The following is a 23,875-nucleotide window of genomic DNA, read 5'->3' on the forward strand; positions in this document are numbered from 1 at the left end:
CAAAATTGGCTTATAACCTGAATAGCACATTTAACTTTCCTATAAGGACACAGAATATGATGCAGAAATACACCAATCACATGGAAAATTAAATGCCACTTTTGAACATAAGCACCTATTGTGCCATCCACTACACTGGTAATGGAAACATGGTTTCAGACCTATCTGTGTAGCTTGACAGCAGGTTGATCAATGCTGCACAAACCGGTCAATCACTTTCTTTTTAAGAGGTAAGAAAACCAGGTTTCAGGCCGTCAAAAAGCATTCGATGACCTAAAGCAGGCCATGTGCACAGCACCTATCCTAAAGAGTCCAGACTACTCCAAACAATTCGTTGTCCAAACAGATGCTTCTGAGTTGGGTGTGGGAGCTGTTCTATCTCAGCTGAATTTTGATGGTCATGACCAGCCCATTGCTTTTATAAGTAGAAGGCTGACCCCCAGAGAGAAAAATTGGTCAGCTATTGAGAGGGAGGCCTTTGCTGTGGTTTGCATCGTGGGACAGCTCGCACCTCCATCCTGGTCGCCGACAACGCCTCCTGATCCATGAGACTGCAGAGCCCAGCGTCGCCCACTCACCTGGTCGAGGTGACTTCATCCGGTGCCATGCTGGTGCCCATCTGATCACTGGCTAGTGATTAAGAACTTGGTCCCCTCTGCTTTCAGGTGTCATCCATCTTCGATCCAGGCTTGGATCACTTCGAACTTCAACACTGGTCGCCTGCCAGCAACTTCTTTCTTCAGGCTCCATAGACTGCAACAAGGATTCCCGACGTCTTTCCAGACCTATGCATCCGCAGCCCCTGGGCTAGGTAACTTCGGCATTTCGGTGCCCCAGCATAGCCTCACTATCCAAGGGTCCAGATCCTTTTTTGTTTCAGCTCTAACTAGTCGGGTTCGCCCGAGAACACTAACTTTTGCTTTTACCAGCCTCCATAGACTTTGTCCCGCATCCCGCGTGAGAGTGCACACTCTGCACCCGAGTCCCCTAGGCCTCCTGCTAGTAATCTGAAGGTTCAGTAGGCCAGTCCTAGCGATTCCAAACCCTATGAGATTAGTACTTACCTGCTAGTAATTTCGCATTCCACTTTTGTAGCATATGGTTTTTCGTGCCCCTCGGGCATTTGTGTAAATTGTGCAACTTAAAGTATTTTCGTAAGAGTTTTGTTGTGTGCTTAGTACCCTGTCCTCAAAGAGTACAGGGCTGTTGTGATCTAAATAAATACACTGTTTATTTTCATAACGAGGTGTGGTGTCCTTTCACTTGGTGTTCAAGGGGTATATGTGATGGTATAACAGCTGGCTTAACACGCCCTCTAGAGTTTAGCCCGAAGACTGCTCGTATTCATGCTACTAGGATAGCTGGTCTATAAGGTTGACTTACAAACAATCATCAATAAGGGTTGTTTGGACTGATACAAAGTGCTCACTAGAATAGTGAACATTATATATCAGGCCAACTTCTCACAAGTCATATGTCAATACTTTGGGTGGGATAGGAACAGTGAGACAAGCTGCATAAGTTTATTGTGCCCACCTACCACCATCGAAGATATTGGACTGTCTCCTTCAAAATCCAAATGTCAGACAGCTTGGTGCTGTGCCGATTGGATACAGAATACCCACTTCAAAGCCTGCATGTGCCATCGGCCACAAGGCACATGGAGAATGCATGAGGCCTGAAGCTTAAGTCTTCTTTGAACCATCCTCACCACGACCTTTGACTGAGCTAGAAACACTGGGATTATATCTGAATGTCTAACACTCACTACAGGGTGGAAAGCAATTGATCATCACCGTGTCCAGATTGGCCCCTATGAAGGGAATACTCTGCACAGTGACACCGGGTATTTTGGTCTGCTGATGGCAAACCCCAAGGATGACAGAAAGAGGCAGCTGTACAAAGGTGGTCCGCGACTGCCTGAGCGGAAAGAATCTGGGCCAGAGTGAGCATTTTGAATTTGTTCTCTGTAAGCAGACATTCAGGGAGCAAAGATCCAAAATGGGTCTTGGCCCACCGTCTTTCTTGGGAACCAGAAAGTAGGAGGAGTAACAACTCGTCAAAGTAAGGTTTCCTCTTGATGGCCCCTTTGCCCAGAAACGAATTGAAGAATGCCGGCAAGAACTGCTGAAGCTTGAGCAAGCACAGGTGGGATATAAAAGGGAGGGGGTAGTTTAAATGAATGGCCAAGGCATAAGCTTTAACAATTTGCAGCAACCACCAATCTGAACCAAGGACTCTCAGGTGGACAGGAAAAAAAGAATTGTGTCCCATACCCGATGTGTGTGGGCCTACAAGGGAGAATCAGAGTAGCTTGTAAGCAACTACAGGGGATGAGGAAGTGGAATAATGCGGTCCTTGTTGGTATCTTCAGCCTGAACCATCACCACATCCTCTAAGGCTGCAAATAGTCTGCCTTAGTCAAGATGTCGTTTTCCCTAGCCTATGAGGTCTGATGATATGCACATTTATGTTTCCAATATGCACTTTCAAATTTTGGTATACAACCAAGTAAAAGCTTCAAATTTAGAACGCTGGGATGCACACAGCAGCACTTCTTAAAGGTAGCTGGAGAGCAACCAGTAGCTCACCCACAACTGATCGGAGTAGCCCACTCTAAACTTTCTGTCCTGCTAGTGAAAGTGAAGGGCTGGTGAGAGCAAGTCCTAGAGAGCAGGCAGTAATGTGGTCATCTTTTGTGGGGCTAGTGTAGTCTACTTTCTCCCCAAAACAACCTGGTCCCTTCAAATGGCATGTTGCATTAGAGATGTCTGGAAATAGTCTGAAAATTCAGTAGAGCACATTCAAGCAGGATGTCTAAGCACAACACCGGGATCCATGACATGTCTGACAGTCTGCTGTATCACGGCCAACACGCAGCAAATATTTAACAGTTTTTTCCATCTTGAATCTTTTGGGCAAAGGTTGCCCTTTCAGTTCCTCATGGAGAGGTGGCAAGAATTTGGTGGCCATATCCCAAAAGGCATGCATATGATAGCCCAATGGGGAGACAGTAGTCTGAGACCATAGGGCTAAAGTATCAGGAAGAAATACTGTTGCCAAAAGTGTCAACACTCTTAGACTCCCTGTCTGGCAGAGCCGAAGGGAAAGCAATCATGTAGACTTGTGGATGTCCACACCACCAGGATTTCTAGGGTCAGCTTTTTAGTGAGAAAAGATGGGTCATCATGGGCAGGACAGTGTGGTCTAGCCACTGGACAACTCACTAGGGGAGCCTAGCATGGCTTTGTCCAAGCAGCCATAAAATTGTCTGTTAAAGCTTCACAAAGGCAGCAAAGGCGCCACTGTGGCAACCCTGGCAGCAATATTTGTCAACTAATTAGCTGCTGTTTTTATTGTGGGCAACAGTAAATTAATAATTTCTGCTGCCCTGCAGATAGCCACCGCAAAAGAGGCACTTTCTTCTGTGGCCAGTCTGGAGGCGATTCTAACATTCTTAGCAGACGTGTCCAACCCACTCATTTCATAGATCAACGTACAACCCAGCATCAGTAGGAGTGGGAGAAAGTTGTCCAACTCATTGTAGTCAGTCATTTTGGGTGTTCTGAAGCCCTTGAGTGGAGTCTGAATCTGAAACGACAGGGCCTACAGTCTCCTATAATACTGACATCCAGGAAGAGGCTGGAGCTCAATTAACATGACTGGGGGTTCTGCTTTGGTGATATGATACACATTGTCCTGGCGTAGGAGGACGTTGGGACTAGATGCAGTAAAGGTGCTGCAATCGGGATGAGAGTGGTTCCCATGACCAGAGTAGAGTAAAGGCCATAAAGACACCAGAAGAAGGTGCAGTGGAGCCTATCAGCACTGGGGAAGGGGCTTGCCAGTAGAAAAGCGACTGATGGCTAATGCAGCTGTGTGGAGCCCAACGGCGCTTCAGAGAGCTGGCATCCCCTTGAAGATATGCAGCATGGCCTCCTTTAAAACCAGTAATCTTTGGGAAGGAGTAAGGGTCAGGTGGAGGAGTTATTTTCTCTAGCATTCTGTTCAGTCTTTCTGGCATCTGAAAACTCAGTGAAGTTGGAGGCTGCACTCCGGATCCACATCAATGATGTGGAAAGAAAACAACTGATGTCAGTGCCACGCATGGAGTCTGACAGCACCACCTAATGTAGCACTAGAGGAATTGGTTTGATAATCCAGATCTAGTCTGGTGCCTGCAACTATTCTAAACGCGAGGAATCTGCGGTTTAAGTAACCATCAAAAAATAAATTCAGGTGTTAAATCAAAAAGAGCATAGAAAAAGTTAAGTGCTAAAAAATGTACAGGGGGCATAAGCACAACTTCAAGCTGACCGCAATGTAGTTGACACTGGATGCACCAAGTGGGTCATCATGGTCAAAAAGTATTTACTTTGGTACTTTATCACTTTTTTGAATCTCACGATCTTCCAGTAGGGCAAGGTCGAAGTCTGTTCCTCAAATGTAAGTCATTGTCAGGCTTTAGCTGAAGCAGCTGGCTCTGGCACCAAGTTACTTCCATTCGATCTTATCATGAAGAGACTATTTAGACGCAGATTCCTTACCTTACAACAATTCACAGATGTCAGACTGGATCCAGAAATATTTTGAGTTCCACCCATGTACGCCAGTAGGTGGCGTCGTTAAGCTCTGTGTTGGCTGTGCTGAAAGTCACATGTGCAGTAGCTATATAAGCACCAAACTGGTGGGCTGACATCAGTTAATTTTTAGACTTTCCACGTGCAGAGCCATGCGACCAGACCACTAGAATGAAAAACTGGGGGTGCTGAGAAGGGCTGTAGGAAAGTGCTGAGTTTTGACATGGCCACCTCCACTTTTTGCCCACTGGTACCGATGTTCTTGACTAGACGTGCACTGGTCCCCACTAAAGTGGCCCCAATGGCAGTACTCTCTCCTTACAAACTACAACATGCTCAATTGTACCCCAACTGGTAAGGACTTTAGCATCTTTGTAAGTCAGTGGTTAATAGTAACCTATGGTGCCCAGGGCATGGGTATTAAAGACTGTCCATATGGGCTGCAGCATCTATTGTGGCATTCAAAGGGAGGCACACAAAAACTGCAAGCAGATTAGATTGTCATTGCAGGATGCAGAAAAGGGCACAAGCCCTAACGAAACACGACATTGCACACTCCATGTGCAATGCCCAAGTACACTGCAAGTCTTATATGTAAGTCACCCCTTCAGCAGGCCTTAGAGCCTTTAGACAGGGTGCATTATATTACATGTGAAGGCACATCTGCATGAGCAGATAGGCCCCTGTGAGGTCTAGTTGCATTGCTAAGACCTTGCAAGTGATCAGGAAGCCATTTTAAAGGTATGCACTGGGCACTGGTCATTATGAGTTACCCAGCTACACAAGGGATTCACTGAAAATAATGGCGTTTGGTAGCAAACACCTTGTTTCAATAAACCTACATGATGCCAGTATAAACAAAATAGACATTCACCCACAAAACATCTTAAAGCTCTACCCTCAAAACCCACTAGTCCTCTAGTGCGCTGGCTGACTGGTATTGTCCAGCCAGGAAGAATGACTGCTCCAGAGGAAGGTGTCCACACCTCCCCCAACAGGATGGCTGTTGATTTAGCATATGAAGGCCAGAGGCTTGAAGCCTCTGACGCCTTTCATATGTGACCCTGGCTTCCCCCCCAGACCCGGGGCCCATTTAGCACCTGAGCAAGTGGGAAATTAGCTAGTCAGAAGGCGTGTCTCATTTTTTGTGGAACATGGCACTCTGGGTCAGTATTATGACCACTCCTTGCAGGAAGTGGTCATATTAGGGGTGTAGACAGCCCATGGTAAGGTAGCCCATTAGCTACCACCCTATACTTCCCTATTTAGGGGTCCCCTTGACACCAGACAGATTTGACTTCCTGAGAACAGAAGGCCAAAAAAAGAGCTGTCCCTGCGAGGAACAGAGGACCTGGTCCAAAATTGGCATCAAACTGTGCCTGGCTGCTAGTACCTTGACAATTGCAAAGATCAGACTCCTCCAAAAGCTGAACATCCTCCCAAACCCTTGGAGGACTGAGTGCTTCAAAAACCACTTTGCATCTCTTGGGGTGGATGAGCCATCCCCCTGCATCTGCAGGCACCGACTGCATCTGCCCGGTACACCGTATTGTTGGCTATCAGGTCCACAGAGGGAGCAACATCTCAGGAGGAGGTCTTTGCATCTCTAGGAGGCAAGCCCAGTCTCTTCACTGAGTTTCGAGACACTAGAACCTCCAGGAGCCTCCCTGCACCAATACCCTGGGTACTGGAGTACCTGCATCAACCAAGACTTGTGTGTGTCAAGACCGGTCATCACCACCAAGGAAGAGCTATTTGCTCGTTACGGGATGGGTAGTGAGACCCACAAAGAGAGTGGGGCCAAGATGTTCTGTTTTCCCCTCCTCTGCTAAACCAATAACTGAGAGCCTAAAACACAGGTGGCTAGCCAACCAAGTCTCCCTGCACCCAAACCCACAGCCAGAGTTCATAGAAACTGACTGCACCCCCTTGGTCCAGAGACCCTCACAAGCTGAGCCCAACTTTAGATTCTTCCGGACTTGTCCCAAAATCAGCCACTTGCAGCTTTTTTTTTTTTTTTTTTACAGGTACCCTTACATTGACTAATGTGTAGCGCTTCAGGCTACCAATGCGACCAGCACGTCTGTAGCCAAACACACCAGGGCAGGAAAACCCAAACTGCTGGTGGCTCTTTAGTCCTTGGCCCCTAAGCACCTTAAGTCCTAAACTGCCCCTTTAACAACCGTTCAAAAGTATATGTATGCGGTGTATGTTTCTCTCATAGGAAAACTTTACCGCGCACGAGGCTCATACCTCAAGAATTATTTAAGCATTTTACTGTTTTACTGGGAAAAAAAACCCCGAAAGTACTTACCAGATTCCGATCTTGGTGTCTAAAATTATATAAAAATCTGTATTGTTTTTCTAAATTGGTTTTGAATTCTTCTTGAGTGTCTCATTTATTGAATCTGTGGATGCAATAAATGTTTAACACTTCCCTCTGATAAGACTAAGCTGCTCAACCATACTATCACAAACACAACACTTGGGTTTATTAAAGTAAGCCCTGTACACCAATATGGGTTGCCTGGACACTTTGCATGGTGTGCCGCTACTCTGGCCCACTGCATTGAATGACAGCTTTCTACACTGGTGATTCAGCAGTGGAATACAATACTTTGCATGTGCTGATACCACTGTCAATAGGTGATTTCACTAAGAAACCCCCAGTTGACTTTAGTCAAAAGAATCATTTTTTCAAAAACATTTCTACATTTTCTAATCTGAACTGTTAGGACATTGTGTTAAGTCCCCCAGCCAGTTACATTAGAAACTTAAGTATACTAGTCAGTTAGGCCTTAGAAAGTTTAGAATTGTTGTTGAGTTTCTAAAAAGGCCCCAACTGTACTGAACATGTTTAGCACAAAGAAGATGCTGCAGGAACTCGACCTGACCCTTTGTCTGCATCTTAGTATGATGCAGTCAAGGATCCTCTGCAATGCCAATACAATGGTTACCGGCTCAAATCCTACCAGGTTGCAACTCCTGGAGGCCGTTGCAGATTTTGATACAACCCAATTAACAAAGGGTTCAGACACCCCTAGAAAAGAGGAGGTGGGCAGTGTACGGAACTGGCTCTATATATACTACACCACCATAATGAAGTATAGTTTGTATAGAGTCCAGGTGACCGCAGAGGTAGGCAGAGGTTAAAGGTAGATAGAGCCTTACTCTCTAAAGTGGTAGCTTTGTCGAGCAGTAAGGCAGTATCAGATGACAGTGTTAAGGATTTGCTGTACACACTCAGTCAGCAAATGAGTTCACACACTCAAGAACCGAACTCTAGGCCAATTGTATTTGTATGAAAAAAAATATACTTTTTATTTTTAGAACCAAGCAGGCGCCTGGTACATGTCCCTGGTTTGCTAGGTTCCCCCATCCTCAAGATGGCGGGGACTCGAGATTGTGCTTCACCTTGCCTACCCCACCTGAGGGGTAGAGTTGGCAGAGGAGGGCACACCTATTTCCCTCACTTGTTTTTCCTGCCGGTTCTCCCACCCAAAGTGGGGGGTAGAACCAGTGGGGACCAGTTGCTGAAAGCAGCAAAGGGTTTGGGGAGGCTCACAAAGGCGGCATGCCTTTGAAGCTTCCTTTCGTGAACCCTACCCACCCCGGGGGAGGAGGAATGGCTGTCCACTCAGGGGTCCAGAAACATGTCTGGTGGTGGCAACCTAAGCAGCCACTCAGTCAGGTCACTAGAAGTTGGTCGAGCTTCAGGGGGCATCTCTAAGATGCCCTCTGTTGTGCATTTTACATTAAATCCCACACTGGCATCAGTGTGGGTTTAATGTGATGAGAAGTTTGATACCAAACTTCTCAGTCTTCATTGTAGCCTTTATGGTGTTGTGGAGTTCATACTGAAACTCCCAGCACTCTTAATGGCAGCACTGCACTGTACCCTCCCCACTGGCATAGGGCACCCTGCTAGAGGGGTGACTGATGTATGCCAGGGTAGGGGTTTGTGGGCATGGCATACAGGGATGTCTACTCTTCACTTTGTTCTGCACCAAGACATGCAGCCTGTAAAGGCAGTGTATGAGTGTCTGGGTACAGGACCTCTAAGGGTGGCACAATAAGTGCTGCAGCCCTTAGAGGCCCTCTCTGGCCACAGTGTCCTGGGTACCTGTGGTACCATTTATCAGGGGCTGACAAATGTCCAGAGATGTCAATCGGGTTTAGGCTTCAATGCAGTTTTAGGGAAGGAACATAGGCTCTGGGTACCTGATTAGCAAGAACCCAGGGCACACTCAGTCAAAGAACATCAGCAATTCAGCAAAAGGTGGGGCATACCATGCAAGAAAGAGGGCACTTTCTCACAGACCGTGACAATGAGAATGTGGTCAGTGCTCATGAGGGTAACCCCGCCCATCCTAACCAGCGAAGATAAAGGCGTAACCTCCCACATTTTCCCTAACACTAGATCTAGAGTGCCTTCCCCTTCCAGGCCTAATGAGACCAAGGGACTAGATGAGCAGGGCTAGCCAAGAGAGCAGCCCTTGAAGCCAAAATCCTGGCTATAGAAAGGGGGCTGAGATGCGTCTAGAACCGATATATGTCCCAGAATGTTATTTTAACTCCTGTGTCGCCTGTCAAGCCAGTGGCAAAAGTGGTAGCAAACCAAAGGCACCCTTAATTCCACTTGCAATGGTTGCGGTTCCCATTGATAGGGTAGGGATTGACATGGTTGGTCCCCTAGACCCACATTCAGCTTCAGGGAAAGGTTTACCATGGTGGTAGTGGATCATGACACTAGGTATTCTGAAGCAATTCCTCTTCGTACTACTGCAGTTACCAGAGCCCTCAAGTATTTTTACAATAGTGGGTTTCCAGAAGGAGGTGGTTTCAGAAAGAGGTAGTAACTTCATGTCTGCTTACCTAAAAGCCATATGGTCTGAGTAGGGAAAGACAAAAGTTCACAACACCATATTGCCCACAAACCAATGGCCTTGTTGAAAGTGTTAAGAAGACCATGAAAGGTATGATAATGGGACTCTCTGAAAACTCTCGAGATGGGATGTCCGGTGGCCATGACTGCCTTTTGTCTACAGTGAGTTCCGACAGAAAGGAGTGGTCTTTGGTCCTTTTGAGCTTTGGTTTGGCCATCCTGTTAGAGGTCCTCGAAGTATGGTAAGGAAAGGCGGGGAAAGACCTCTCGAAGAGCCTAAACAGGACAGACTATGTACTTGGCCTTCGAAACAGGTTGGCTGAGAGCATGGAAAAAGCAAGCCAGGAACTCCAGATGCAATCATTTGGTCAAATGCTGCATTGGTGGAGTTTCAGCCAGGGCGAAAGGCATGGGTTTTGAAGCTTGTGGCACCTAGGTCCCTCAAGGACAAATGGAGTGGGACGTACCCGATCCATAAGAGAAAAGGAGAAGTCACCTACTTGGTGGACCTTAGCACTTCCAGGAGTCCTCACTGGGTCATCCATGTGAGCTGCTTTAAACCCTTTCACCACGGGGCTGATGTGCCCATGCTGATGTTCACTGATCAGGATCAGTAAGGAGAGGGAACCTCTCCTGACCTCCGCTCCAACAACCCTAAAGATGGGTATGTTGAGGGAGTGGTCTTTTCAGACACCCTCAATGCCAAACAGCAAGGTGAATGCATTCAAGTCCTGGGGAAGTATGCAGAGCTCTTTTCTATAACCACTGGTCAGACAACCTGATGTGGGCAGCCTACCTGCCGAAAACATTTACAGGCAGTCTGACCAAGTTAAGGAAATCATCAGGACTCAAGTGAGCAAGATACTGGAGTTAGGGGTGATTGAACCCTGAGTGTCCCTGGGCCAGCCCAGTGGTCTTAGTCTTCAAATTTCATTCCATAGGAGGTAAACCAGAAAGAAGTTTTGCGTGAAAGGGGTCTCATACAGTCTCAAAGACTGACGCACACCCTATTTCCATAGCAGAAGAGCTAATTGACAGGTTTGGTGCCACCAGGTTTCTCAGTACCTTTGATTTGACATCAGGGTACTGGCAAATTGTACTCACCTCCGACACCAAATAGAAATCTGCATTCTCCACTCCAGATGGGCATTCCCAGTTTAGTGTGGTGCAATTTGGTTTAAATAATGTCCCTGCAACCTTCGAAAGGCTAGTAAACAAAGCCCTGGCTGGGCTCGAAGCTTTAAATGCAGCTTATCTTGAGGGTATTTGTAGGGAAGTGCCCTTTTTGACATGGTGACCTCCACTTTTTGCCTGTTACTTGATGTGATTTTGACTGAAAGTGCACTGGGTTCCTGCTAACCAGGTCCCCAGTACCAGGGCTCTTTCCCAAAACTGTACAATTGCTCCATCCAATTGGCAAAACCTTTAGCACCCTCTGTAAGTAACTAGTAAATGGTCCTCTGGTACCTAGGGCCTGAGGTACTAAATAAGGTCCTAAAGGGCTGCAGCACAACGTGTGCCACCCTAAAGGACCCCTCACCAAGCACATGCACGACTGCCAGTGCAGGCTGCGTGACTTGATGCAGACAAAGGTGAAAACACAGCATGTCACACCCCTGTGTGCCCTTTCCCCTACCACAAAACACACAAGATGATGGGTGGAATGTTGCACAATGGCAAAACATTCACCCCCAGTCACAGATCTGGGTTTAATCCATTGTTATTTTGCTCACCAAGCCACCCCAGTTCAGACATGGCCATATGCAAATCAGTTTTGACCCTGTGCCTCATGGGAACAGTCCAGACCAAACTGTCAAGTCATGTCTTCACTGGACCGGAATCAAGCATCCTAGGACCGGTTTCTGGCTATCAGCCATCTTCAGCCAGGACCTTTTTACCCTACCACAGCATATGATATTTGTAAGCCACACCTACAGGAGGCCTGAAAGCCTTAAGGCAGGGTGCTTAAAATTATATGTGAGGGCATACCTGCATAAGCAGATATGCCCCTGTGCTGGTCAGTTTGATTACTGCCAGTGTAAGTGAAGAGGGAAACCATTCAAACTAGTTCCCCAGCTACATGATGGGTTCACTAAAAATGGGGATGTTCGATATCAAACATCTCATTTTGATGAACCTTCACCGATTTTAGTGTTGGATTTATCAATACATGCACCCAGAGGGCACCTCAAGGTGCCCCTTGAAACCGTACCATGTGCTGGTGGGCTAACTGAATGGCTTTAGCCAACCTAACAAGAGACAAATTCATGGACTCCAAGGGCGAGGCCCTTCAGTCTAGGGAGGCCAGCTGTGGCAGGTGGTGTCTTCCACCTCCTTCCACAAGCTGACCTGCACAAGGGAGCTTCACAGCAGCCCCTCCGCCTTTAGTATGAGACTACGGTTTCTCGCATAGAAGAGGATGCCAAAAAGACTGCCGTGCTCCATTTCTGGCAGGAGGACTGGTGGGGAAATGTATGAGATTCGGTGGGGTGCCATCATTCAGCAGGCACAACCCCTAGGGTGGGGTAAGTGATGGATGCCTCTCGTCATATTCATCCATATTGTCTTTGAGAGAACGAACAAACCAGGGTCAGGGTTATGGAAGTAGTCATATGAGGGTGTAGTCACCCTAGGAGGTAAGCATCCCATTGGCTATTACCTGGCACTCTCTCTAGCACCCCTGATTCAGGATTCAGGGGATCCCCTGGCACATGGAAGTAGATTTGTGCGACCTAAGAAGAAATGAAGAGTTGCGAAAGCAGAGAAGAGGAGGAAAAGCACCTGACTTATCCCCAGCCCCACAGGCCTGTCAGAATCCCTCTAGAACTGCACCAAAGCCAACTCGTCCTGCAACTAGGACTCTAAAAGCCTGAAGGACTGTCTGCCTGCCTTTGAAAAAGAACCAAGAGTCTCCCATGGGGTAGCACAGCTGCTCCCTTGCATCCTGGAGTTGCCCAAGAACCACTGTAAGGCCTCCTGACTGCCAAAACCCCCAACACCGGAAAGCACCACTGCACCTGTCGCACCAAGCCAGAGAAAGTGGGCCAACAGTGCCAGCGTGCTCCCAGAGCCCAGCAGAACAGAGTCCGCCTTAGCTGCCTGCAGCCTCTGAGTAGGCCCCCTCAATTGCTCTAGGTGACAAAAACCCAATGGCCAAGGACACCTCTGCAACTATTGTCCCTTGGCCCTAAAAATGGAACCAAAGATGCCCCCACGTCCCTGGACATCGCAAGAGTTGAGCCCCTTTGCTGGTTCAGCTCGACTGGTACCCCAGTCCAAGCCTGCTGCCTCTCATTGACCAAACTGATCCTCTATTGAAGTGAATGTGGCACCCGACGCTGTAATGCACTTCTGCACTCGGACGCCCCAAAGCCTCCTGAGGGGACCAGTTGGTGCTTCCTTGGATCTTGTCCCATACTCACATCAAGGCCTGGGGAAGGGTCCCGTAAGTCTTTAAGAAACCGTATGCAGCGTATGTTTTTTCCGTAGCTTAACATCGCTGCAAAGTGCTTTATTCATGGTTGAAAGTATGAAACAGCTGTTTACTTCAAACCTGCTATTTTATAGAGTACTTACCTGAACGATTTTTCTCTGGTGCCTTAACCTATATAAAGATACGGGCTATTTTTATAAGTTGATGTGGATCTCCCTCTTGAGTGCTGTTGAAATTCATTAATCATGGAGTCCATTTGCAAATGTCTTGCACTCCACTGTGTTAAACCTATTGCTGCTTGACTACACTACCCATAACTGAGCACTTTGAGATTGCATTGCAAGGTCCTGTCCACTTGTAAGGGAACCACTGGACTCTTTGCATGCTGTATCAACTTGACATCACAAAGAGTCCGCTTCCTACAAATATGTTCTGTAATGTTGCAGAAGATGGGGTGACAAAGGAGTGGTCTTTTGAGTGGTTATGGGCTTAAGGGGTTTCTACTTGGCTCCTGGGTGGGTGATAATGGAAGAGTCAAGTCCTTTGTTGCTGGTTTATCTTTTCCTTCCCTGCAGAGGCAGTACTACACCTCAGGCTGACAGCCAATGTGCTATACCCTGCTTGGGGAGGGATCTGTCTCTTTCTGGATGACTAAAGGGAATAAACAGCTGCTCTGCTAAGCACAAGTCCTTTGTTTATGTAAAATCAAATGGATCTGCAGGCATCCAGCGAGTGTAAAGATATTTTTATGTCTGTTGTAGGATTGTGTAAAAAATATTGCAGAAGGACAGGTTCACTCGGCTGAAAGTCAACACGGAATTAGGAATAGTTTGCAAAATGACTATCTTTAGTAAACGTTTGAAAGGGCTCTTTCACAGTAAAGACCAGTAACTCCTCTACTATGCTTGCCAATATGAGGGCAAGTAAGAACTCTGTCTTCCAAGAGATGGACTTCAGGGAATCAGTATCAGGTGGATCAATACCATATTCTACCAGACACAGAGGGCGTCGTATAGGAAGAAAGCCCTGAACAGTACTTTCATAAATCGATGTATGATTCTTTAGTGAAAAAGTCATGAGTGTCTTCTGACGTCTGAAATCTGGACATTGCGGTCACATGGATTCTCACTGAAGAGTACCAATGTCCATTCCTGGACAGATGCAGCAAGCATTGAAGTATTTGGTGAGACTACATGAAAATGTATGGAAGTTATTTCCTTTACAGAATTCCCAGAAAAGTTTTGACTTTGAGTTGTAAGTCTTTATGGCTGCTGGTGCCTACGCCAAGATGTCTGTGCAGTCCACTGGAACATCTGGCCACTAGTAGTCAAGTACCATGCAGTCAAGTTGAGAGACTTCAGCTCATGATGAAGTATCTCTCAGTTGTGCCTACAGAGAAGCCTGGGGCACATCTTTAGTGGTATTGCTGGATATGCAGACTTGCCCTCGTCAGAACTCTGGGGATCAGAGGAAGCTACGGAAGGCATTAAGCGAAGAGATTGAGACCAGTTCTACAGTATTTGTGCTTCTTCGGAGAGAGGTACCGTACTCCCCTTGTTTTGTGATACACTGATGGGGTATCATGTGCCGCTTGGAAACATTATCACAACATGCATAGCGCTCCGATACCTTTGGGTCTAGCAAGCGCTAACTCAAACTAATAATCATAATAATAATAATAGTGTGTCCTGTTGAGAATGGCCTGTCCTTCCAACCTCGGGAGGAACACTTGTAGGCCCAGTAATGTTTCCCGTAACTGCAAGATGTGCAAAAGGAGAATCTTTTCCTTGCCTGACTGGCCTCTGGTAATTTTCTCCTGCTTGTGGGCTTCCCAGTACTTTAATAATGCATCCTTTGTTTCCTCACTATCTCTTCTCCTGAGGGATAAAACGCATTATGTGAAACCTCCTCGAAACACTGGGCAGTGTCTGGAACAAAGAAAAGGAGCTGAAGTACGATGTCTATATTGCAGGGCACAAAGGGAATATGCCATACCTGTATTGGACTTAATGTTCTACAAAACATCCACAAGCTTATCAAATAAGGTTGGCCAATCAAACAGTATCTCTATGATTTTTGCGTGAACCTCGGGTCGGAAAGCCATAGAAGTAAGGTATTCCCTTTGTCATAGGACGGCAAAACCGGCCAGTTGGAGGAAGCCTGTGTTAAACCCATTCTCCTCTGTCTAGCGATGCAGAGGCTGGAGAGCATTGTTAACCCGCACCACAATAACAGAATCTGCTTTGAGGTGGCCTGTCAAGCATGGTGGTGCAGACGTGGAGGGCCCTATATTTTTTTCACCTGGCAGGGCACCACTACTTGCAGTGTAGCTGGAGTATGCATAAACTTGCAGCCTTCTCACCAGATAAAATCCAGAATTGGGACTGACTGTTTTCCATGGCAGATCTTTATAGTTCGAAAGAAAGCATTGTTGATCCACTTGATGTCATGGGGAGGCTGAACATTTTAGCTTCCCTCTGCAACAACGTATGGAAAAGGGCAATATCATCTGGAGAAGATACTAGGTATGTAGGAAACTTGTCATCTTGCTAAAATAGTCTTCCCACTTCCCTTCATGTGATTCTCCATAAACTTTTCCTTCCCATTCTACATCAAACTGGTAAGAATCTGAAGTACAACCCTCACCCATGTCCCGATGTTCTGGTGGAATAGAGCATAGCACAGGAAGGGACAGAGGAGGTACCTCTGATAAGTGAGCCAAAGAATGTCCCAAGGGCTGAATCCTTGCCTAGACTTGGTGTAGAGTATTGAACACATCGTTTTTGGGCTTCACAGCCAGGGAAAGTAAAAACGTGGCTGGTGCTGTAATGTGCAGTGCCTCAAGCTTTGGGGACTAAGATGGAAGCAGAGCCACTGCATTTATGCCCATTGTGAGCGAAGCCTGAGATGATTAAGAATTACTTTGAAGGGTGCCAGCAAAGGAATGAAATTCAGGTCATCCACCAAAGGATCGAAAAAAGTCAAAGAGGAAAGTAGGAGGAATGGGTGCAACACCAACTAAAAAAGTCCTTAAACCGGACGAGACTAGATTAACAGAATTTTACTCTCATCCTCAAGGATGGGAGCTTTCTCTTCATATAATTAAAAAGTACCACATTATTAGTACAGGTCAGAACCACAGAGGCACTTGTAGGCGATCAAGGGTCCCTTTCTATGGTGCAGAGGAAACCGTGAATTAAATGTTACACTTAGATTGTAATGAGAATAACACCAACTGGTTCAAAGGCTCCACAAGAGGGCCAGTTGATTTCATGTACGAAGAGCCAGAAACACTTCAACCTCTAGTTTTGCAATAACTTTAGGGTGCCTGGATAAGACGAGACCTGTAGTCTGAGCCCAAGCTCTGCATCCAGTGACAGAGAGAGTCTGAGACATCTAGGGCCTAAGTCACAAAGATAAAATTACAATTTTAAGTTTACACTTGCTGCAGAAACATTACTACTTTTTGGTATTCAAAAACGAGTGTAATTTTACAACTAGTAAAGTTACTAGTAGTAAAATACTACCAGCTAAAATAACTAGTAGGAATATTACACTTGTAGTTTCTGCCTACAAACAAGTAGTAAAGTTATTACAGCAAGTGTAAACTTACACAAAAGTATACGTTCACCATCAGTCCATCTGTGTCCTTTCTGCAATTACACTAATTTCTTGCATGACAGACCTAGAGGAATAAAGTGTAAAAATACAAAAAGCCCATGCTTTTGCAGGTCGGTTGAGTAGTAGCATTGCCGGTGAGGCATTGGACCGACGGAGGTGGCAAAAGCTGGTGCTCCGGGTGTCTCCAAGGAATAATACTAACAGTAGAGTCCCATTGTGGCAGCTCTCCAGAAGTCTGGACAACAATGCAAACAAAATATCTGGCTAGAGTGTGATGCCTAGAAACATTTCTACAGAGACTAATCTGTACGACATATCACTAACACTTTATTTTTTAATGCAGCTGAGAAAGGATTTCCTTTGCAGTTACTGTTTTGGTGGGATACTTGCATTCCTACTTTAAATACTACAGTAGCTTTTCACATCTTCTAATATTCAATGAGTGAATTACAGATGTTCAAGTAGATAATTATGGAATTTAGCTGGGCCAAGGGGTCTCCCTGCCGTACACATATAGGGGAATTCTCTGGAAGAAAAAGCCATTCAGTACATCGCAGACAATATGGTTATGCAGTTTTATTTGGCGAGTATGTGTTGAACAAATTAATCCTGCTGCTGTTATCACTGGGTAATGGCAATGGCAAGCTGTACATTTAAAGGATGGTACAACATAAACCTCATTGCAGTCATCACATTACATGTACCCACTGGGTCAGTGCTACAAATAGGGATAACAAAACATTTAAGGGGATTTCACAGGACAACAAGGTTTATGTTGGTCTCCAATGTGAACGGAAGGAAATGTTTTTTGTACAATCATACAATCTTTTGAATTAGGAGCAGACTCGCATGCAATTATGAGTTGAACATGATTTAGTGCAGCTAGCATTACAGAAACCAATGGAAATGATCAAAAACTTCACACCATAACATGCAAAATACCTACAGGAAAGATCCTTGAGCCTTCACCTTAGTGGAAGTTATACTAATTAATAAAAAAATGCCCAAAAAAAGGATGTTTAGTTTAAATATATATACATATGCCACACCAAAGAGCTTGGTGCTAAGGGGTATGAAGGAATGACAGGAATAGGACTGTTGTAAAAAGAAAATCAGTGCAACATAAAGGTGAAACCACATTACCGACCACAAAACCATGAGAAAAGAAAATACCATGGTCTTACTCAGCTGTCTCCACTTGCACTTGGGAAAGAGATCTTCACATCTGCATGGTTTAGAATCACATTGAAATTGCAAAAATAATTATGCAGGATTCAATACTTAAGCTCTTGAAAGCAAAATATTTACTGTTACAGGTGTTTCCATGCCAACATGGATTGAGTGCTCCAGGCCAGTGCTTTCAGTTAATCTAATGCTATCTAGGAGTTGACTGTTTTCCTCAGTTGATCCAATTGATCAAACACCAAAAAACAAGTACTTCTAAAAGAAAAATCCAATAATGGAGAATTGTGTTCTTGGTGTCAGATTATTCAGAAGGGTTCCATCCGCCTCTGACACCAAAAGTTTCAAGATAAAGCTGCACATAATGTTAATTTAAATCTTTTGCACATATGAATCTATTTTTCCCTCCGAATCTACGAAAGCAGCTGATCTTAAAATTAATAAGATTGTGCTTTATTTTAATAGATGTGAAGGTCACCCTCCAGGCAAATGTACCGGTGTGTCACACCCTCCATACCTTTATCATTGTGATATTAATAACCTGTGTGGTGCGTCTGCGTGCTGAGCGGGTCTTCCTGTCGGAGTCGACCGAAAACTCATCCAGAGAGCCGATGCTGCTCTCAAGCTTGTACTGCGCACGGTTGGGAATAGGTGTGAAGTAGAGGCTCTCCAGAGACTCTACTTTAGGTGGTAAGCGCTGGTACATGAGGGTGTCCAAACTACCACCCACTGCTGCAGTACTTGCCGTTTCCCGTTGAGATCGCCCATGTTTCCTGTGAAGAGGAAAAGTAATAATGTTCCATTCAGAAGGTAGTCAAAAACATTAAACAAATACAGAGAGTCTAGATCAACGTGTGCATTTATAACATTGCTCTACCCAACTGAGCTCTGAAGAGCTTATTTCTGAGGAGCAGACAGCAAAAATACAAACCTAGCAGAAGGCCATGGCAAGTGCACTCAAGCAGCAGAGAGGGCAGGAATCCAGCAGTTGTTGCAATAATGTAAGATTAACACTTAAATGGGACTCTCTGCACCGTGCGAGTGGAATCACACTTATGTGTAAGGCTATTGTGTCAAAACACATCAGAAAAACAAATTGTTGCCCATGAATAAAGTCAAAACAAAGTATAAAGAACAAAGCACACCATTACAGAAAATGTCTTGCAGACAACTTTAAGAAGAATGTCACTTTTTTGTTGAATCTTCCATGTTTTCGTGGGAGATGTAATCGAAATACATTTAGGCATTAGTTTTGTGGCAGAGAAATGAATTCTAGAGAACCTCGGTTGAATAGATCTTATGGTATAGTAACACTTGACTGGGTCAACCACAAATGGGTAGCACCAAGTACGCAGGCAAATTATAAAGATATGTGATCAGGGGAGTAAGCAAACTACAGAAGCCAGCAACTTGGCAATGGTCTTCGAGTAGCACTGAGAACAAAAAGTTAGGGTATTGAGCGGAGGTAGGCATGGTGAAGGCTTGCTGAGCACAGCCGTGTTCCCTTGCTGCTTTGCCGGAAGAAGTTCGTACCAGTGTCTCTTTGACAGTGGGATACGTGGATTTAGATATAATTAGATAAACCAAACAAACGGGACAAAGACCACAATATAGCTTTTAAACCAAATGCCCACTAATAAAGACCTTTACCCATTTAATCTTTGGTTATTAGCTCTATTGCATCCAGCCTTCACAGATTCTCCAGCTCTTTAAAGGAGTTTCACCAGAGATGACCAGAGGACCTGGTGGCCGTGAAGGTGCAGGTTATTCATTTGTCATGAAATGGGCAAAATCCATGTGCCCTGGTGATCAATGAACACTGGGACAATTTAACATTATTCTACAATTTAAGGTGAGAAGCTCGCCCAACCTTACAAATCGAGCAGATTTTGCCATGACCAAGGAGACTTATGATTTGTTTATGTCATGGTAGCATCTCAAGCTGGGAAGAAGCAGAGTCATAATGTTAAAGTCTCGGTAGGCAAAGGCTTCATGTTTAGCCCGTGAGATACAGAAGGGTCATAGTTTTGCAGTAAAACAGTCACAGCTTATTTTTTTACAATAGATTGATCACCTTCTTGTCTGCTGTATTTGGCTCTTTTCTATTTTTTCTAGACCCGAGCCCTTGAGATACTTTAAGTCCAGTCTCCAATTATTTCAACTTCTGTTTGAGCCTTCAGTCGGGCCCTATAGTCTTCCTTTGATCTTCTGTTTCATGCTATTGATTCCTGGAATCCTGACCTGGGATCCTGAACTAACTCTTCCGAATCTGGAGTTTTTACAGCTTATAACTTCCTTCCAGTGCTGGTATTCCTTCCTGAAAGCACCTGTTTCTAATATGCTTTACTATTGTGTTGAGCAGAGTGGCTACTGGAAAGCACCGACATCATTCAAGCTACGCCGTCTTAAGTAACACTTTCTGTACAATGCTCCAAGCACAGCTTATTCATCTTGTGAATATCCCTAGCCATCATACTGGTTCCTGAAAATCTTGTAATAGCTCGAACATTCTGGTAGGTAGCACTATTGGTTGTGCGGAGACTCCATCTTGCCTCCAGACATGACACAAAGCCATATAGGAGTCCCACCCATGTCAATCAGTTGATATGTAGAACGTTGCTGGTCACCCATGAGGCAATTCAGGCACTGGCAGGGCCCAGTAGATTAGTTGAATAGCCAGGTCTTCAGAGATAAATCGGGACTTTGGAAGAGATGTGGAGATCCGTAGATGAAAGGGTAGCTCATTCCATGTCTTCGCTGCTAGGAAGGAGAAGGAGCAAACAGCCTCCAAATCTGCTACGTCTGATGTGGTGGGTTAGGGAAGAGGGAGCAGAGCAGAGGTGTCTGGTAGACTGATGGAACTTCAGACGACCATGGGGCAGGAGCTTGAACTGACAATCTCTGTGCAAGGAACCAGTGGAGTGATGTGGGATTGTGTAGGGAGGTACAGGACAAGTCTGGCAGCAGCATTCTGTATGGCCTGTAGTGGTCAGGTGAGCTGTGATCCCTGCATAGAGTGTTACCATAGTCCAGTCGACTGGAGAAGAGAGCCTAGGTCATGGGGTGCCTTCAGTTTGGTGGTGGGCATTTGAATATTTTACAACGCATGCAGAGGATGAAGAAGCAGAGGCAGTTAACCTTAGTCGTAATGGTAAGCTGGATGACCAGAATAATGGCAAGGTTCCTGGTGTGGTTAGTGGAGGTAGGAGTAGGTCAGAGTTCTGAGGGCTACCAGGATGAGTCCTATGGGGAGCTTTTGTTTCCGAAAATCAGTACCTCTGTCCAGTCAGTGTTGAGTTCCCGGCAGTTGCTCTTCCTCCAGTTGGTGGCATATATAAAAAGCAGTTATCGAAGTTGGTCTTGGTGGTGTCTTTTGAGAGGGAGAGGATGAGCTGTGTTGTCAGCATAGGATATGCTGTTGAGTCAGTGGGTTTTGGCGATGCTGGCTAGAGGTATCGTACAAGGGTTGAAGAAGGTGGGACTGAGCGAGTATTAACAATGTGGTACTCCACAGATTACTTCCTTGTGTTCGGAGTTAAAAGAGGATGAGTAGAGAAAGACTTTTTGCATTCTTCTGATGATTTGGAAGCGTAGAACAAGTTACTTACCTTCGGTAACGATATATCTGTAAGAAACATTAGTTAGTGTTAGATTCCTTACCTTAGAATATCCCCAGGCGTCAGTCTGGATCCGGAAACTTTTGCGTAGCAGTACCCCTGCGCGTCGGTAGGCGTCGTCTGCAGGCGTCCCCTGCGGCTCCGCGTCCGTCGTCGGCGTCGTGCGCCGTGATGACGTCGCTGGAGTACATAGACGCCGCCTCCGCGCGCTGACGTCAGTTCTTTGCACACAGCATTTCCGCGCCAGGAGACGCAGAGCCATGAGAGAACCAACACTGGTGCCATGTAAAAACTAGGGCCCTGAAAGGGATGACCTTAACCCTAGGTATCAGTTCGCAGAACGGGGAGGATGGGTGGGTTCGGTAAGGAATCTAACACTAACTAATGTTTCTTACAGATATATCGTTACCGAAGGTAAGTAACTTGTTCATCTGAAAGAAACACGTTAGTGTTAGATTCCTTACCTTAGAATACATACCCCAGCAATACCAACCCCGGTGGTGGGTCTGCGAACCAATACAATACTACACCGGAAAGTCCTGGAGGACAGAACGGCCAAAGAAGCCATCCCTCCGGACTTGACTGTCCAGGCAGTAGTGCCTCGCAAATGTGTGCAGCGAGGCCCACGTAGCCGCTTGGCAAATGTCCTGCAAGGGGACTCCCCGGCCCAGGGCAGTAGTAGCCGCCGTGGCCCGAGTGGAATGGGCCCTCAGCCCAACAGGAGGCTCCTTCCGAGCCAAAGAGTAGCACGCTTTGATGCAGAGGACGACCCATCGAGAGATGGTTCGTTTACAAACCGCCCGTCCCTTCTTCGCACCCACGTAGCCAACAAACAGTTGGTCATCCACCCGGAACTGGCGTGTGCGATCCATGTAGAATGAAAGCGCACGTTTTGGGTCCAGACGGTGGAGCCGCTCTTCATCCTTTGAAGGATGCGGAGGCGGGAAGAAGGAAGGGAGGGTGATGGACTGCCCGATGTGAAAGGCCGAAACAACCTTGGGCAGGAAAGAAGGTCTAGTCCTCAGAACCACCTTATCAGGATGAATGGACAGGAAAGGAGGTTGGACAGAAAGAGCCTGGAGCTCACTCACCCTCCTGGCAGAGGTGATGGCAACCAGGAAAGCCGTCTTTAAAGTCAGGAGACGGAGAGGACAAGAATGAAGGGGCTCAAAGGGAGCACACATCAGGAAAGTCAGAACCAGGTTCAAATCCCACTGAGGCATCACAAACGGAACAGGTGGAAACATGTGAGTGATGCCTTTCAAGAATCGAGTTACAATCGGGGATTTGAACAAAGAAGGCTGATCAGGAAGCCTCAAGAAGGCTGAAAGGGCAGAAAGGTAGCCCTTGATAGTGCCCAGAGCAGAGCCCTGCTGGGCAAGAGAAAGAAGAAACAGAAGAACCTCCGAAAGAGGGGCAGAAAGAGGGTCCACAGCCTTTGCTGTGCACCATGCCACAAATCTGTTCCACCGACAGGCGTATACCGACTTAGTGGAGGGACGCCTGGCTGCCAGAATAACATCACAGACTTCAGGAGGCAAGTCAAATGGCCTCAACTGCCGCCGCTCAATCTCCAAGCATGGAGGTGGAGACTGGACAGGTTCGGGTGGAGGACCGTCCCCTGCTGCTGCGACAGAAGGTCCTCCTGAAGGGGCAGGCGGATCGGGGGACCGACTGACATGCTGAGTAGCTCGGGATACCAGTACCTTCGAGCCCAGTCCGGAGCCACAAGGATAACTTGGGCCCGGTCGCGCCTGATCTTCTTCAGCACTCTGGGCAGAAGTGGTATAGGCGGAAAGGCGTATAACAGACCGCAACTCCACTCGCGCCGAAAGGCGTCGCCGTGCGAGTGCCGTCTTGGAAACTCCAACGCGCAGAACTGATGACATTGCGCGTTCTCTTCTGTGGCGAATAGATCTAACCAAGGCTCTCCCCATTGCAGAAAGATGCCTTGCGCCACGTCCGAGTTCAGACGCCATTCGTGATCCATCGAGCACCGACGGCTGAGTTCGTCCGCCCTGGCGTTCAGAGAACCTGCCAGGTGTTGAACCATCAGAGTCACGCCCTGACGTTCCAGCCATTGCCAGAGGCGCAGAGCCTCCTGGCAAAGGGTCCACGACCCCACTCCGCCCTGTTTGTTGCAGTACCACATGGCGGTGGTGTGGTCGGTGAACACCTGCACTACACTCCCGTTGACAAAGGGGAGGAATGCCTTCAGTGCCAGACGAATCGCCCGCAGCTCCAACAGATTGATATGGAGCCGGGACTCCGCCGGAGACCAGATGCCTCTGATCTATGCCTCTCCCAAGTGGCCACCCCAGCCCTGGAGGGACGCGTCCGTCACGACAACGTGCTCCGGTTGGGGAAGGGAGAGGGACTTGCCCCTGACCCAATCGCGGTCCGTAAGCCACCACTGCAGTTGTCTCGCAGCGCCCTCCGAGATCAAGACGTGGTCGGACAAGTTGCCCTGATGCTGGGCCCACTGAAACTTCAGGTCCCACTGCAGAGCCCGCATCCGCCACCTGGCGTGATGCACCAGAAGGATGCAGGAAGCCAT

The 23,875-nt window shown here is 46.7% G+C and overlaps 1 protein-coding gene across 1 annotated transcript in view; it reads right to left on the reverse strand.

The window, feature by feature from the left end:
- NUMA1 (nuclear mitotic apparatus protein 1) overlaps positions 1-23,875 on the reverse strand; it is a 739,614-nt gene that overhangs the window by 27,566 nt on the left and 688,173 nt on the right. Inside the window, exon 19 of the mRNA XM_086936049.1 lies at positions 18,219-18,474. Within this exon, the coding sequence (XP_086792175.1) occupies positions 18,219-18,474 (256 nt within the window). The remainder of the gene's footprint in view (positions 1-18,218; positions 18,475-23,875) is intronic.

This window comes from Lissotriton vulgaris, chromosome 8, assembly GCF_964263255.1.
Source record: "Lissotriton vulgaris chromosome 8, aLisVul1.2, whole genome shotgun sequence".
In the NCBI taxonomy this organism is placed as follows: Eukaryota; Metazoa; Chordata; class Amphibia; order Caudata; family Salamandridae; genus Lissotriton; species Lissotriton vulgaris.